Source organism: Aythya fuligula, chromosome 29, assembly GCF_009819795.1.
Source record: "Aythya fuligula isolate bAytFul2 chromosome 29, bAytFul2.pri, whole genome shotgun sequence".
In the NCBI taxonomy this organism is placed as follows: Eukaryota; Metazoa; Chordata; class Aves; order Anseriformes; family Anatidae; genus Aythya; species Aythya fuligula.
This window is the reverse complement of record NC_045587.1, coordinates 37,396-51,748: the sequence shown is the minus strand read 5'-3', so window position 1 is coordinate 51,748 and position 14,353 is coordinate 37,396. Positions and strand designations below refer to the sequence as shown.

At 50.3% G+C, this 14,353-nt stretch overlaps 2 protein-coding genes across 3 annotated transcripts; both read right to left on the bottom strand.

The window, feature by feature from the left end:
- Positions 1-316: 316 nt before the first annotated feature.
- Positions 317-4,357, bottom strand: LOC116499894 (keratin, type II cytoskeletal 6C-like). The gene is made up of 11 exons (XM_032204746.1): positions 3,970-4,357; positions 3,701-3,891; positions 2,698-2,912; positions 2,448-2,508; positions 2,195-2,290; positions 1,860-2,024; positions 1,609-1,740; positions 1,197-1,411; positions 852-886; positions 640-750; positions 317-549 (listed from the first exon to the last, which is right to left on the bottom strand). The coding sequence occupies exons 1-11, from the start codon at positions 4,355-4,357 to the stop codon at positions 371-373; spliced, it is 1,788 nt and encodes a 595-aa protein (XP_032060637.1). The 3' UTR covers positions 317-370.
- Positions 4,358-8,991: 4,634 nt separating this feature from the next.
- On the bottom strand, positions 8,992-13,515 carry LOC116499889 (keratin, type II cytoskeletal 6C-like). Of its 2 annotated transcripts, none has more exons than XM_032204739.1 (9): positions 12,880-13,515; positions 11,967-12,181; positions 11,669-11,729; positions 11,324-11,419; positions 10,989-11,153; positions 10,395-10,526; positions 9,994-10,208; positions 9,527-9,561; positions 8,992-9,347 (listed from the first exon to the last, which is right to left on the bottom strand). In XM_032204739.1, the coding sequence occupies exons 1-9, from the start codon at positions 13,513-13,515 to the stop codon at positions 9,046-9,048; spliced, it is 1,857 nt and encodes a 618-aa protein (XP_032060630.1). In that variant the 3' UTR covers positions 8,992-9,045. The 2 variants fall into 2 exon arrangements, with proteins under 2 accessions (XP_032060630.1, XP_032060629.1); XM_032204738.1 differs by having other exon boundaries at positions 8,992-9,425; positions 9,994-10,214; positions 10,401-10,526.
- Between the last annotated feature and the right edge of the window lie 838 nt (positions 13,516-14,353).

Below are 14,353 nucleotides of genomic sequence, written 5' to 3'. Positions count from 1 at the left end.
AGCAACCTGACGGAATAGGCACAGAGAGTGTTTTTATACACATTTGCCACAAGGCAGCGAGAAATGTACAAGGCAGCAAGAAAGGCAGAGCATTTCCCTCCTTTAAATCAGCTCTCCGCGCTGGGTATCCACACGAGAGACTTTTCTTTGCTCAGTTATTCATCGCTGGGCATGGGGCTAGTGAACAGCGTGGCACGGCCACGAGGCTCCCTTCCTGTGAAGGAGCCCGGAGGCCCAGCGGGTAGGTGGTGGACCGAGAGGGACACAGTTCGTTTCCTTGCGGGATACCGGAGTCGGATTTAAGGAGGCTGGGCTGCTGCCAGGAGAGGGGAGGAGAAGCTTCTTTTGTTTCTCGATCTGCCTTCAGGGCTCAGAACCTTACTCCTGAAGACTTGACGGAGGTGGTTGTGACACATCTGCGGACGGAGGAGGATCCCCCACCGGAGCTGAAGTTGCCACCTCCAGACGCGCACATCCTTCCACTTCCAGAAGAGAAGCCTCCGCTGTACATTCCTCCTCCCATGCCACAGCTGCCTCCAGAGCTTCCACCTCCAAAGCCTCCTCCTACTCCACATACTCCTCCTCCCATTCCTCCTCCCATGCCGCTGCCGCCGAAGCCTCCTCCCATGCCGCTGCCGCCAAAGCCTCCTCCCATGCCGCTGCCGCCGAAGCCTCCTCCCATGCCGCTGCCTCCGAAGCCTCCTCCCATGCCTCCTCGGCCTCCGGAGATGGTGGTCCTGCCTACCACAGCTGGAAGAGAAGCACAGGTTATGCATGGGGCCGTGGCACATTGCTTCTCCAAAATACACAGCCCACTGTGATTCCACAAGGAAACAACTGAGGATACTTACAGACATTCACGTTGGACATGCCGTCGTTGCAAAGCCTGAAAATGAAAACAGTACCAGTTAGTCTTACTGGAAGTGCAAGCTTTTTCAGCTGAGATTTTCCTTTTTTATTTACTGTATGTATTTTCCAAATTCTTTCTGATTTCCCAATTATTTCTTAACACAAATAAGCAACACCAAAGCCACCTCTTATAAGAAAGATGCAAAACATTTCTGAGTAGGGCTAAGAATTAAAGCATGTTTAAAATATGACTTTAATCTCCAGTGGGTTAGGACAAGACCCAATCCACACACAGAATAGTCTATCAAGAATGGTTTAGTCAAATAGACACAAATAAAGAATGGTACCTGTTCTCCTCTCCCTCCAGCAGCTTCCTGTACATGGCAATCTCCACATCCAGGGCAATCTTGATGTTCAGCAGCTCCTGGTACTCCTTCAACAGGCGAGCCAGCTCCTCCTTGTCTTTGCTCAGGGCACATTCCAGCTCCTCCAGTTTTGTCCTGGCATCCTTCAGAGCCATCTCACCACGCTCCTCAGCCTCAGCAATAGCTGCCTGCAGCTGCTGGTTCTGAGCAAGAAGAAGAACAAATTCTCAGGTCACATTTTGTCACCTGCATCGACCCCCAAGCCTCAAGCAGAGGGGTCGAGGAAAAACGCAATATCATGAAGTCAGTTCAGCTAGAGTGCTTGAAGAAAATGTTTTTGCCCCACACAATAACATTTGTGATCCAGCTGGTATCCAGTGAGACACCAAATAACCCCTACCTGCTTCTTCACATTCTCAATTTCTGCCCGCAGCCTCTGGATGTTCCTGGTCAGCTCCTGGATCTCAATCTTGGTGTTGCGCAGGCTGTCCCCATGCCTGCCAGCTGTGCTCTGCAGCTCTTCATACTGATGACACCGAGACAAACAACCCATCGATGAGACAACCTCACAAGCACTCAGCCATCCCCTGTGCTCCATGGACGGGCAGACACTGCCCCAGCTGCCCTTGGCTCTTGCCAACTCACCCGGCTCTGGTACCAAGCCTCAGCTTCAGCCCGGCTGTTCTGAGCGATCTGCTCGTACTGGCGCCTGACCTCCTCGATGATGCTGTCCAGGTCCAGGTGGCGGTTGTTGTCCATGGACACCACCACAGACAGGTCGCGGCTGATTGTCTGCATCTGAGCCAGCTCCTGCAACCAAGCACAGGAGTCAGCCTCAGCGTGCCAGGAGAGGAGGGCAGCGCAGAGCAGCCATTCCGGCAGCCCCAGCGACTCTCCGGACCGCAGCCCCACGGGCACCTCGCCTGCCCTCGGTGCCTGGACTCCCCCCGCACCTCGCTGCAGCTCGGGCAGGCTCTTACCTCCTCGTAGATGCACCTCAGGAAGTTGATCTCGTCGGTCAGAGCTCCCACCTTGGCTTCCAGCTCCACCTTGGTCATGTAGGCACAGTCCACATCCTGCAGGACAGATCACGCAGATGGGCACCGGCCTCTCCCCATCACTCAGGGGCTGCCAGCAGCCAGGGCCTGCTGCAGGCAGCTGCCCGTCCGAGTGCTGCCTCCCTACAGCCTCCTGCCTCCAGCTCACCGCCCTCCTCCTGCCTCTGGCACTCACCTTCTTCAGCACCACAAACTCGTTCTCAGCAGCCGTGCGCCTGTTGATTTCTTCTTCGTACCTGTGGAAGGTGATGGACAAGATGAGGCTCCTGCAGTGCTCGAGCAGCAGAACCCCTGGCCTTGTGCAGAAGCCTCCGGCCCCCTTTGGAGAGCTCCCGAGCAGAGGGAAGGCACAGCAGGCACTCGCAGGCTGGCCCTGCTCTCCTGCCTTGCTGCTTCCTTCCTCCTCGCTCTGTCTCGGCACTTACTTGGTTTTGTACTCCTCAACGTATTGCCGCATGTTCTGCAGTTCCGACTCCAGCTCTCCCCTCTGTCCCACTAGAGACTCGAGTCTCCTCCTCAGGTTCTGGATGTAGTTCTCAAAGAGGACATCCAGGTTCTTCCTCGGCCCCGAGGGCCCTTGCTGCTGCAGCAGCTCCCACTTGGTGGAGAGCACCTTGTTCTGCTGCTCCAGGAAGCGCACCTGAAAGCCCACGGAGGCTTGTGTGAGTTATGCACCCTGGAGGGCAGCACACTCTTCAACCTCCCGCTTCTTTGGGAGGCCAACAGAATCATTTCCCAAATCAACTGTGGCCAACTCAAAGCTCCGAGCTGCTAATGCCTGATATTTCACATGCATTTTTAAGTTGTGGGCCTTTCTGAAGTTTTCACTTTTGCTTGAATAGTTGTTGCCAATTGGAAAATAAGTTGCACTCTCTCCGAAACATCGGGTTTGGACATTACTGTCATCTCAGCAATTGTGAAGTCAAGGAAGCAATTACTGATTCATCTAACTGCTGATATATTCTCTAAGTGATTCTGTCATTGGTTTCTATTTGTAATTATATTAATCCAAATTCACTTGAATGGTATTTAACACTCATATGTTAAAAGGATGAGCTCCTTGAAAAAAAAGCTTCATCAAATTGAATTACAGTAATGAGAACTCTTAGAACAGCTAAGTATACTATGATGACTTTACCCTGAATCACTATAAATTAAGCTGAAGAAATTACTGGACAAGAGAATCTACAGAATGTCCTGATGACACTGTCTTTAATCTTCCATTAGCATGAAAACCTTGTCTATTGTTCAGTATTACTTAATAAGACCTTAATTACAACTTGCTGCAATGGCATCATTCTTGCAACTTTATCAAGTGCTATCAAACGTACCATCAAACTTGATGGTAAGAAAAAAATTCCCTTTCCACACCATGGGAAAGTTGTTTAAAAAGCCCAAGTCCACACAAAATTGGTCCTAAGTTCTCACCTTGTCAATGAAGGAAGCAAACTGATTATTAAGAGTCTTGATCTGCTCCTTCTCCTGGTTTTTGACCTGCTGGATCTGGGGGTCAATCTCAACGTGGACTGGCCGCAGGAGACTCGAGTCGACCTGCACCGGCTGGATGCCTCCAGGGAAGCCGGGACCACCAAAGCCGCCCATTCCTCCACCACCCATGCCTCCACCAAAGCCGCCCATTCCTCCACCAAAGCCGCCCATTCCTCCACCACCCATTCCTCCACCACCCATTCCTCCACCAAAGCCACCCATTCCTCCACCACCCATTCCACCACCACCCATTCCTCCACCAAAGCCACCCATTCCTCCACAACTCATTCCTCCACCGAAGCCACCCATTCCTCCTCCGTAGCCTCCACCGAAGCCGCCCATTCTGCCTCCATAGGCTCCACCACCGTAGCATCCACCTATGGCAATTCTTCTGCTGCCACCCATGTTATGGAGGCTTCTGCTGCCAAACCCTCCACACTGTCCACCACCTCCATATCCCCTGGATGAGGAATATGAGCTGTAGCTGATTCTGTTCCTGCTGCTGCCTCCTCCAAAGCCACCACCGATGGCAGAGCAAGAGCTGTAGCCCCTTCTACTCCCTCCTCCAAAGCTTCTGCAGACAGACTGCCGAGACATGGCTGCTTCTTCCAAGTGGGGTCAAAGTCAAGATGAGCAGATAGACCAACAGAGCTGTGCAGCTGAGGAATGAATGCAGAGAGAAGTGTGCGCAGTCTTCTCTGGCTCCACGGCTCCAGACACTCCCTTTTATCCGCTTCTGGAGGTGGGCTGGAGCGGCTTGGGTGTGAAGGTGGAAACCAATTTATTATTTTCATCAGCATGGTGTTGTTGACAGCTTCTCAGTGTAGCTTTACCATATTTGGGCCTGCCTAGAAACACACCCTGCAATATAGAAGTGAATAAAAGCACAAGAACATCGAAACAGGTCTCAGTGACTAAGTGGCCTCTCATAATTTTATGACATGTTGGAAACCACCTTGCACGATAATGCACTTTTCTGCAGCCCCTCATTGGATTCCCAACCTTCTTTAATGGCTCCGAACAATTCCAGATATAGATCTTTCCAATCAAAGCTTCACTGAAAGGAGAACTTTTGATGAAATACAACCTATAATATAGCTTTCACAATTCCTTAAACACACCCTAAATCTCCTTTTTATATGTGAAATTGCCTTTGGCATTTTAGAAGTTTCCCAATCTTCAATGGGAATTCGTGGCACCAAAGTTTGAAGAGACTCAGCATATTCTCCTGCTAGGAAGGAATTACACCTCTTTGGAGTGTGCGTGGTGTCACTTTGGATGGGAGTGTCTTCTCCCTGCGGATTAAATTCCCTCCAACCGTATCTCCTCAGATCTGTTAAAACCAACTGGGACAAGGCTGGAGCAGAGAGAAGAACACAGTGTGAATCGCCACGCTCCTTCCCCGCGCTCTTCGGGCAGCGATGGGGAATGATTGCCTGGGGAAGAACAGAGGGAAACTTCAGCAGCTGCTGCAGCGATGATGACTGGGGACAGAGACAAGCACCACAGAAGAGAAAAGACAGACGAATAATTTGAGACAGGGGTTCCTGCTGCTTAGAGGAATGCTGACCTCTTCTTTACCTGGTTATATACAAAGATGAGACAACTCAAGTGGAAAAATGTTAAGAAATGGAACTACTTCAACTTCTAAGGCATAGTATATACTCTTATTTTTATTTTTTTTCATTGGGAAAGGTAAGAAATTTATTCTGTAGGATGTCTTTGAAATAAAGATGCCAATTACAGAATTGCATGTGAAAGAAATTTAAACTCATTATGCACAAAGACCCAGATTAGGGCATAAAATATAAAATGATACTGATGCACAGTATCCTGAAGAACCTAGATTACAGGTGCTGGTTACAAGGAGGCAGAGTTGTGTAAATGCCATTTAAAAAGCATTCCGTAGGCATTATCAGCCTGGAAATATGAAATCAAATATGCATTTCAGCTAATGTGTGAAATAAAGCACTAAATTTTTACGTTTCCTCTTGTATGTAGCCAGCACAAGTAATCTAAAAATGAGAAGAGAAAATAAACATTATGAACCTTCAAAAGATTTAAAATAATAATGAACATGAATTTAAGGTTATTCAAAAGATCTAAGTATTAAATTTACATCCATGATATCCCATAAGACTTGCACAGTGAAGCATTGTTTGAAAATATCAGTAGGTATTAGCCATTAGCCACAGGCACTTGAAAGCCCTAGGAAAACTGTCTCACGGAATAGCTAAAGGAATCCAAACCATAAAAGCCACTAAATGCCACCGAGATGGAGGATGCTTGGCTCCACAGCCTCTTCATGCAACAGGGCATAGGAGCATGGAGAACGTTACCCTTGAGGGACTCAAGGAACACTTGGCCAAGGGCTACCCAGATGGCTGCAGCTTGGCTCAGCCAAAAGCTGCTGCTGTAGAATTGGCAGCCATCCACACAGCAGAGAAGGGACACCTCTTTCAAAACAAGGATCTAATTCCTTGGTCATTAATCCAGGACAGATAAATAAACACTCCACCTCATGCTGCAATCCATTACTCCTGTCCATTGGGTGCAGTTCCAGAGAAACGTAAGGTAGCTTAATTTTCTGTCAGGAAAAAACAGGTCATATCTCCTCATGACCTTCCTCCAGATTACCACACACACGGGAGACGCTTTTCTCAGTAGGCAGCACGAGGTGCTTGTAACATCCCACATGGCGACTCCACAACCAGGGGCAAAATCTGTCAAGTCAGCCAAATGCCTGGATGCTGACCACATTCGGCACATACAGATAAGACGCCCAGATTGAGTCACTCTGACATCTCCAGACAAGATGTGTAGATTATTCCAGACCTGGAGTCGCATCAGCCTCCTCCAGGTGAAACTCGATAGGCAGCTTGGGCTCCAGCAATCCCTTCTGATCTCTTACACAAGAAGTTATATGCAGCAAAATCATCAACACTAGGCAAAACATAAACTCTGCAGAAAAAAAAAAAAAGATGCAGTGCCAGGCTGCACCTTCAGCCCATGCACAGTAAAGAGATTCTGGCATGAAACTCGAGCGGTGGCATCGACAAGGATGCCACCATCACTCCTCACAGCAATGCCCACAACGCTGCGTTCAGGTGCTAAGGCTGAAAGGAAACCGAGCGCTCCAATTAAGCACCAAAGCAGTTGACTCTGCCCCAGGCCAAACCCAAAATGCTCTTGGCAGAGGCTCAGCTCCTCACAGGCGTTGCCGTTCCATCCTCTGCCTTGGGTGCCAAACAAGGCCACCTTTGCCAGCTCTACCGCTGCTCTGCTGCTCCCCACAGGGAGCACAAGGCCCTCTTCCAAGACCCCTCTAACCATTCCCCGTTGCCTCCAGTGGCCCTCTCCCAAAGTCGGCACCTGCTGACCTGCTACAGGGACACTGGTCGCTCACAGGGGTTGTTGTGGGACTCCCAAACCACTACTGAGAGCGGTTTCTGACTCTTTGATCTCTTCTTGCGGTGGAGGCACTGCAGCACAGCGCAGATCAAACACATCAGCATTCTGCCCACCTCCTGCTCCCCGGCCTCCCCCTCGCACCACACCAAATCTCTCCCACTCATTCTCAATGCAGAGACGAGGCACCGAGAGACTTGTCTGACTTTTCAGATGGCCGGTGAGGACGTGATGGCCACAAGTCAGCACAGATCATCCCTTGGTGCCCTCAGGCCTCCAAGCTGTGCAGCCCACCTGGCCACCGCCGCCTTGTAGGCCTCAGGCCAGCTGCTTGGCCAGCGTCCATATCCACCATCCCAGGCAGCTGGAGAGGTGGCCTCCCCCCTCAGGACCACTGCCACCCTCCTCACCTAACACGGTGGCCTACTGGTGTATGGGGAGATACGAAGGGGATGCTGTGAGACAGTCCTTCAAATCCCTTGGTTGTTACCATGGCTGAGTCGTGAATACTAGAAAAATGTTTCTGTCTGAGCTGTCTGCCTGCATAACATTTGATCAGAACATCCTATGTGTGGGCTCATGTTTTCAAAAAAAAAGTCATGAGTCTTTTATCGAGATATCAAGAGTTATGGCATATCCTGAGTTGGAAGAGAGCCATAAAAATGGTCTGGAACACAAGCTGTAGGGGGAGCTGCTGAGGGAGCTGGGGTTGTTTAGTCTGGAGAAGAGGAGGTGTCACCTCAGCCTGCACTGCTCTGGGCCAAACATACCCAGAGACCTTGGCCATTCCTCACATGTCCTTCCCTCAAGAACCTTCACCATCTTTGTCACCCTCCTTTGGAGGCTCCCTGATAGTTTTGAGGCCCTCTCATCCTGCGACACCCACACCCGGTGCTCAAGGTGAGGCCGTAACAGTGCGGGGCAGAGTCCCCCATGCCTGGACACGCGCCAGGCCCTCATGGCACAGCCATGACGTGCTGAGCACAACCCAGGTTCCCACCACATCGCTTCCCCAGAGGCAATCCTACGGAGGAGAGACTTCTAAAGCAGTGACGAGCAAACACCGTGAATGTTCTCTGCAATTTATTGAGAATGGCAACATCCCAAGGACATATCACACACAGAAAGGAAAGGAGGGGGCACAGTACATCTGGTTCCATGTCACAGCGGGCCTAGCGCAGAAAAGCAAGCTTGGTTTTCTTTGCAAAGTGTCCACGCGGGCAGGAGGTGTCAGCAGGTACCATGGAGCAAGGGCAAGTGGAGCCCGAAGCCACGGCTCAAGAGTGCTCCTGCGTCTAGCAGGAGACACCGGGCACCTAAAGCTGCCCAGGTGCTTCGCCCCGGGACAATTTGTCCCTCTGGTCGCCTGCAGAGAGGCTGCTTGCTCCCCGGCTCTGCCAAGGGAGGAGTCCACTTGCCCCTGCCTGCCATGCCCCGCAGCACAAGTGAATGGAAGCAGCAGGATGTACTGCATGCAGAAGCACCCCAGGGATACGGCCATCTAGGAAGCAACCTGACGGAATAGGCACAGAGAGTGTTTTTATACACATTTGCCACAAGGCAGCGAGAAATGTACAAGGCAGCAAGAAAGGCAGAGCATTTCCCTCCTTTAAATCAGCTCTCCGCGCTGGGTATCCACACGAGAGACTTTTCTTTGCTCAGTTATTCATCGCTGGGCATGGGGCTAGTGAACAGCGTGGCACGGCCACGAGGCTCCCTTCCTGTGAAGGAGCCCGGAGGCCCAGCGGGTAGGTGGTGGACCGAGAGGGACACAGTTCGTTTCCTTGCGGGATACCGGAGTCGGATTTAAGGAGGCTGGGCTGCTGCCAGGAGAGGGGAGGAGAAGCTTCTTTTGTTTCTCGATCTGCCTTCAGGGCTCAGAACCTTACTCCTGAAGACTTGACGGAGGTGGTTGTGACACATCTGCGGACGGAGGAGGATCCCCCACCGGAGCTGAAGTTGCCACCTCCAGACGCGCACATCCTTCCACTTCCAGAAGAGAAGCCTCCGCTGTACATTCCTCCTCCCATGCCACAGCTGCCTCCAGAGCTTCCACCTCCAAAGCCTCCTCCTACTCCACATACTCCTCCTCCCATTCCTCCTCCCATGCCGCTGCCGCCGAAGCCTCCTCCCATGCCGCTGCCGCCAAAGCCTCCTCCCATGCTGCTGCCGCCGAAGCCTCCTCCCATGCCGCTGCCTCCGAAGCCTCCTCCCATGCCTCCTCGGCCTCCGGAGATGGTGGTCCTGCCTACCACAGCTGGAAGAGAAGCACAGGTTATGCATGGGGCCGTGGCATATTGCTTCTCCAAAATACACAGCCCACTGTGATTCCACAAGGAAACAACTGAGGATACTTACAGACATTCACGTTGGACATGCCGTCGTTGCAAAGCCTGAAAAAGGAAATAGTATATTTTAGTAGCCTAACAAAAGAGATATCTTATATTCTGAGAAGTTAATTTACATTATGTAACCATAGGTGTACCTGCTTTTTTTTTTTTTTTTTTTTTTTTTTTCAACTATATAGGGAACCCCACTAACACTAAAATATTTAGGGAGGGAAGATAGTGATAATCCCTCTTTGCAATGAGGTTCTTCCAAACTTCAGGTTCATTATGAAATCTGTATGTGTTAGAACAAAATATTGTTTATATCACCAGGATTGTCAATTGACAATCCTAAGAACCTTAAATGTAATGTACAAATAGATGTATCTACCCATTGTAATCCGAAAAGCTGCTTTGAGCTTACACTGTGATGTCAAATCTCATGGGGTCCAGCCCAGGTTGCAACATCGCCCTGGAATCAGAGGTGGAATGTTTTACCTGTTCTCCTCTCCCTCCAGCAGCTTCCTGTACATGGCAATCTCCACATCCAGGGCAATCTTGATGTTCAGCAGCTCCTGGTACTCCTTCAACAGGCGAGCCAGCTCTTCCTTGTCTTTGCTCAGGGCACTTTCCAGCTCCTCCAGTTTCAACCTGGCATCCTTCAGAGCCATCTCACCACGCTCCTCGGCCTCAGCAATAGCTGCCTGCAGCTGCTGGTTCTGAGCAAGAAGAAGAGCATATTCTCAGGTCACATTTTGTCACCTGCATCGACCCCCAAGCCTCAAGCAGAGGAAAAAAAGTCAACACCATGAAGGCAACAGCAGTAGTTGAAGAAAATGTTTTTGCCCCACACAACTGGGTTTGTGATACAGCTGGTATCCAGTGAGACACCAAATAACCCCTACCTGCTTCTTCACATTCTCAATTTCAGCCCGCAGCCTCTGGATGTTCCTGGTCAGCTCCTGGATCTCAATCTTGGTGTTGCGCAGGCTGTCCCCGTGCATTCCAGCAGTGCTCTGCAGCTGTTCGTACTGATGGTAACGAGACAAACAACCCTTCAGTGAAACGTTCCTAATGCCTAGACAAGATTCTCAACTTCCCTAGCTCATGTGCTGCTAAGAGCACCCAACACAGTGGTCCCTAAAAGGTAGATGCCCAGCTCTATGTTCTAAGATGGTTCTAAGATACAATTATCATTGTCTCCTACATTTCTGAATTTGGAGAAAGATCTTAGTTAGACAAACAAGTGTCCTTTGGTTTCTGTAAAGATACTTTGTCCTGGTAGTTTCTAAATAATGGATGTTGTTTATTGAGACAGAATGCCAGAGTAAGATTCTGGACTTGTGAAGAGGGAGCCAGACCCCTCAGCTGCAACACCCTTCCTTTTGAGACTTCCTCCAGCACCGTTAGCTTAAAGACATCTCTCACTTTGTCACAGTTCATCTGCAAACTCAAACCACCACCCCAGCTCCCTCAAGTGCTTCCCAGCTCACCTGGCTCTGGTACCAAGCCTCAGCTTCTGCTCTGCTGCTCTGAGCGATCTGCTCGTACTGGCGCCTGACCTCCTCGATGATGCTGTCCAGGTCCAGGTGGCGGTTGTTGTCCATGGACACCACCACAGACAGGTCGCGGCTGATTGTCTGCATCTGAGCCAGCTCCTGCAACCAAGCACAGGAGTCAGCCTCAGCGTGCCAGGAGAGGAGGGCAGCGCAGAGCAGCCATTCCGGCAGCCCCAGCGACTCTCCGGACCGCAGCCCCACGGGCACCTCGCCTGCCCTCGGTGCCTGGACTCCCCCCGCACCTCGCTGCAGCTCGGGCAGGCTCTTACCTCCTCGTAGATGCACCTCAGGAAGTTGATCTCGTCGGTCAGAGCTCCCACCTTGGCTTCCAGCTCCACCTTGGTCATGTAGGCAGTGTCCACATCCTGCAGGACAGATCACAGAGAGTGCTTTCATTTCCTCTTGGAAATCCTTCAAGACCACAGAAGTTGGTCGGTGCTGAAGGTAACAGCTGTGACAGAGCTATTCAGCCGTGCAGGAAAAAGCAAGAGGCTTCCAGGAGCCGCCCTCGGATCCTACAATCTCCGTTGGTTTTCCCATCCAAGAGAGAAACCCCTTAAAGCACAGACAAAGCCTGATATTCAATCAATCATTTTCTAGTGCCTGTGACTCACCTTCTTGAGCACCACAAACTCATTCTCGGCTGCTGTGCGCCTGTTGATCTCTTCCTCATACCTATGGAGAGTAAAAATATAAGCTGAGTTTCCTGAATTTTCCTGCCTAAGGCAATGCTAAACAAAACAAACACATACACACACACATACAAACAGAATAAATATTTAAATTGACCAAACTTTGTCCATAATTGCTATAAAATGTACACATGTAAAGAAAGGTGACCTGTGAAATAAAGATTACCATCACTGTCAGCTGCTCGAGCTGCTTTCTGTGTTACTTCAGCACTGCACTTACTTGGTTTTGTAATCCTCAACGTACTGCTGCATGTTCTGCAGCTCTGATTCCAGCTGCCCCCTCTGTGCCAGGATCGAGTCCAGCTGCCTCTTCAGGTTCTGGATGTAATTCTCAAAGAGGACATCCAGGTTCTTCCTCGGCCCCGAGGGCCCTTGCTGCTGCAGCAGCTCCCACTTGGTGGAGAGCACCTTGTTCTGCTGCTCCAGGAAGCGCACCTGAAAGCCAACACATGGAGCATCCACCGTCAGACATGAAGCAACAGCAGCAGACAGGACACCCCGTCCACCTTGTGAAAAGGGCACCAGTTCTTCTTGGCATGATGACACAAGAGGTAGCTAGCATTTTGTTTAGAAGCTCTGTTGTTGACAACATTGCGAGGTCAAGAAAGGGAGGAAAGTTCTAAGTCATATTCAAATCAAAGGAGCTTTAAAGTGTAGCACCAGCTGCAATACTCTCCCACGGCAGGTAGCCTAGAAAGTTGAGATTTCTAGTCTAAACTAAAACCCTGGATACTTGGGGAAAAAAAAAAAAAAAAAAAAGAGAGAGAGAGAGAGGAAAAAAAAAAACAAAAAAACATTAGTGAATACATAAACTGAAGGGTATTTGGAAAGGGAAAGGTGCAGAAGTGAAATTTTGTGCATGAAACCAGAAAACGTTTGGAGGCGTTTAGCCTGTTTGCAGGAATAACCTATTAGCTGAACCTGGTGCAACAGGCTGGAGTAAGCCCTGAAGATATAGCTTTGATCTCATGTGGAAGAGAGATTCTCATCTTTTCCCTAGCAGTACTTAAGAGCAAGGCTCTTCCCAAGCTTCTCAGCCTACTGATGCTTAGCTCATAAAGGAGAAAATTTCTGCAGAACTTGACAGGTCCTCCAAACGCTGACCCTTACTAGTCACAATCCCACCCTCTCACCTTGTCAATGAAGGAAGCAAACTGATTGTTAAGAGTCTTGATCTGCTCCTTCTCCTGGTTTTTGACCTGCTGGATCTGGGGGTCAATCTCAACGTGGACCGGCTGCAGGAGACTCGAGTCGACCTGCACCGGCTGGATGCCGGGGCCACCTCTGCCAGGGCCACCGAAGCCGTGCATGCCGAAGCCTGGGCCACCAAAGCCGCCCATTCCTCCACCACCCATGCCTCCACCATAACCACCCATGCCTCCACCAAAGCCGCCCATTCCTCCACCGCCCATTCCACCACCGCCCATTCCTCCACCACCCATTCCTCCGAAGCCGCCCATTCCTCCTCCGTAGCTGCCTAGTCCTCCTCCATAGCCTCCACCGAAGCCGCCCATTCTGCCTCCATAGCCTCCGCCACCGTAGCATCCTCCCATGGCAATCCTTCCGCTGCCACCCATGTTGTGGAGGCTCCTGCTGCCAAACCCTCCACAACGTCCACCACCTCCATATCCCCTGGACATAGAGAAGGAGCTGTAGCTGCTCCTGCTTCTGCCGCCACCTCCTCCAAAGCCACCACCGATGGCAGAGCAAGAGCTGTAGCCCCTTCTACTCCCTCCTCCAAAGCTTCTGCAGACAGACTGCCGAGACATGGCTGCTTCTTCCAAGTGGGGTCAAAGTCAAAAAGAGAAGAACGATCGATGGGGTTGGGCTGCGAGGAGGTGAGTGCAAAGAGAAGGGAAGTAAGTCCCTCTGACTGGAGGGCAGCAGATGCTCTCTTTTATCTGTTTCTGGAGGTGGGCTGGGTTTGCATGGGCGTGAAGGAGGAGACAGTTACTGTCTTCATCAGCTTGGCGTGGTTTACAGATTTTCATCTTCAATTTGCCAAACATTGACCCTACCCAGAAACACACCCTATAATGCAGAAGAAAATTAACAAAGATACAACCGTGTCTACCAAAGGGTAGTACTCAATGACTAAGAAGTCTTGTACTTCTGTGGCACGGTAACAGTCTCCCTGTGTTAGACTAGTCTTTTTTTCACCTTTCATCCATTGTGGTTGTTTCCCTGCTTATATTTATCTCTATTTTGATCTTCCACTCCAAAGCCCTATGGCAGGCAGGCACTGTGGCTCATGCCAAATTGTAGCATGGCTTACACAATTCCCAAAACACACCTAAGTTACGCCCTTAGCCTTCTTTTTACATGGAAAATTGCCTTTGGCTTAGAGAAGTAGTTTCTCAACCCAGAGCTAGGGCTCAGCAAATTGCATTTTGATGAGGCTTTGCATCTTTTCAATCAATGAAACCTTACCAGAGAAGAGATGCCGTGGCAACGGCTAGTGCTGGAAATTCTTTCAGTTTTGGACCAAACTCATTGAACACAAGCCCCGGTATCTTCATGCCGAGAGGGTCTCTGCAACAGTGGAGAAGTGCCACGACCATCACAGATGGGAAATCCCTTGGAGATTTCCTGAGGGTTTCAGGAAGG

Bases quoted from the DNA above. Each gene is read 5' to 3' on its own strand.
- LOC116499894 (XM_032204746.1), bottom strand. From the start codon at position 4,357: ATGTCTCGGCAGTCTGTCTGCAGAAGCTTTGGAGGAGGGAGTAGAAGG. The intron at 2,025-2,194 runs GTAAGAGCCTGC...GCTTGGTTGCAG, and splicing joins TGAGGTGCATCTACGAGGAG to GAGCTGGCTCAGATGCAGAC. The intron at 1,741-1,859 runs GTGAGTTGGCAA...CGGTGTCATCAG, and splicing joins AGGCTTGGTACCAGAGCCGG to TATGAAGAGCTGCAGAGCAC.
- LOC116499889 (XM_032204738.1), bottom strand. From the start codon at position 13,515: ATGTCTCGGCAGTCTGTCTGCAGAAGCTTTGGAGGAGGGAGTAGAAGG. The intron at 11,730-11,966 runs GTAAGTGCAGTG...TACTCTCCATAG, and splicing joins GTTGAGGATTACAAAACCAA to GTATGAGGAAGAGATCAACA. The intron at 11,420-11,668 runs GTGAGTCACAGG...TCTGTCCTGCAG, and splicing joins AGTTTGTGGTGCTCAAGAAG to GATGTGGACACTGCCTACAT.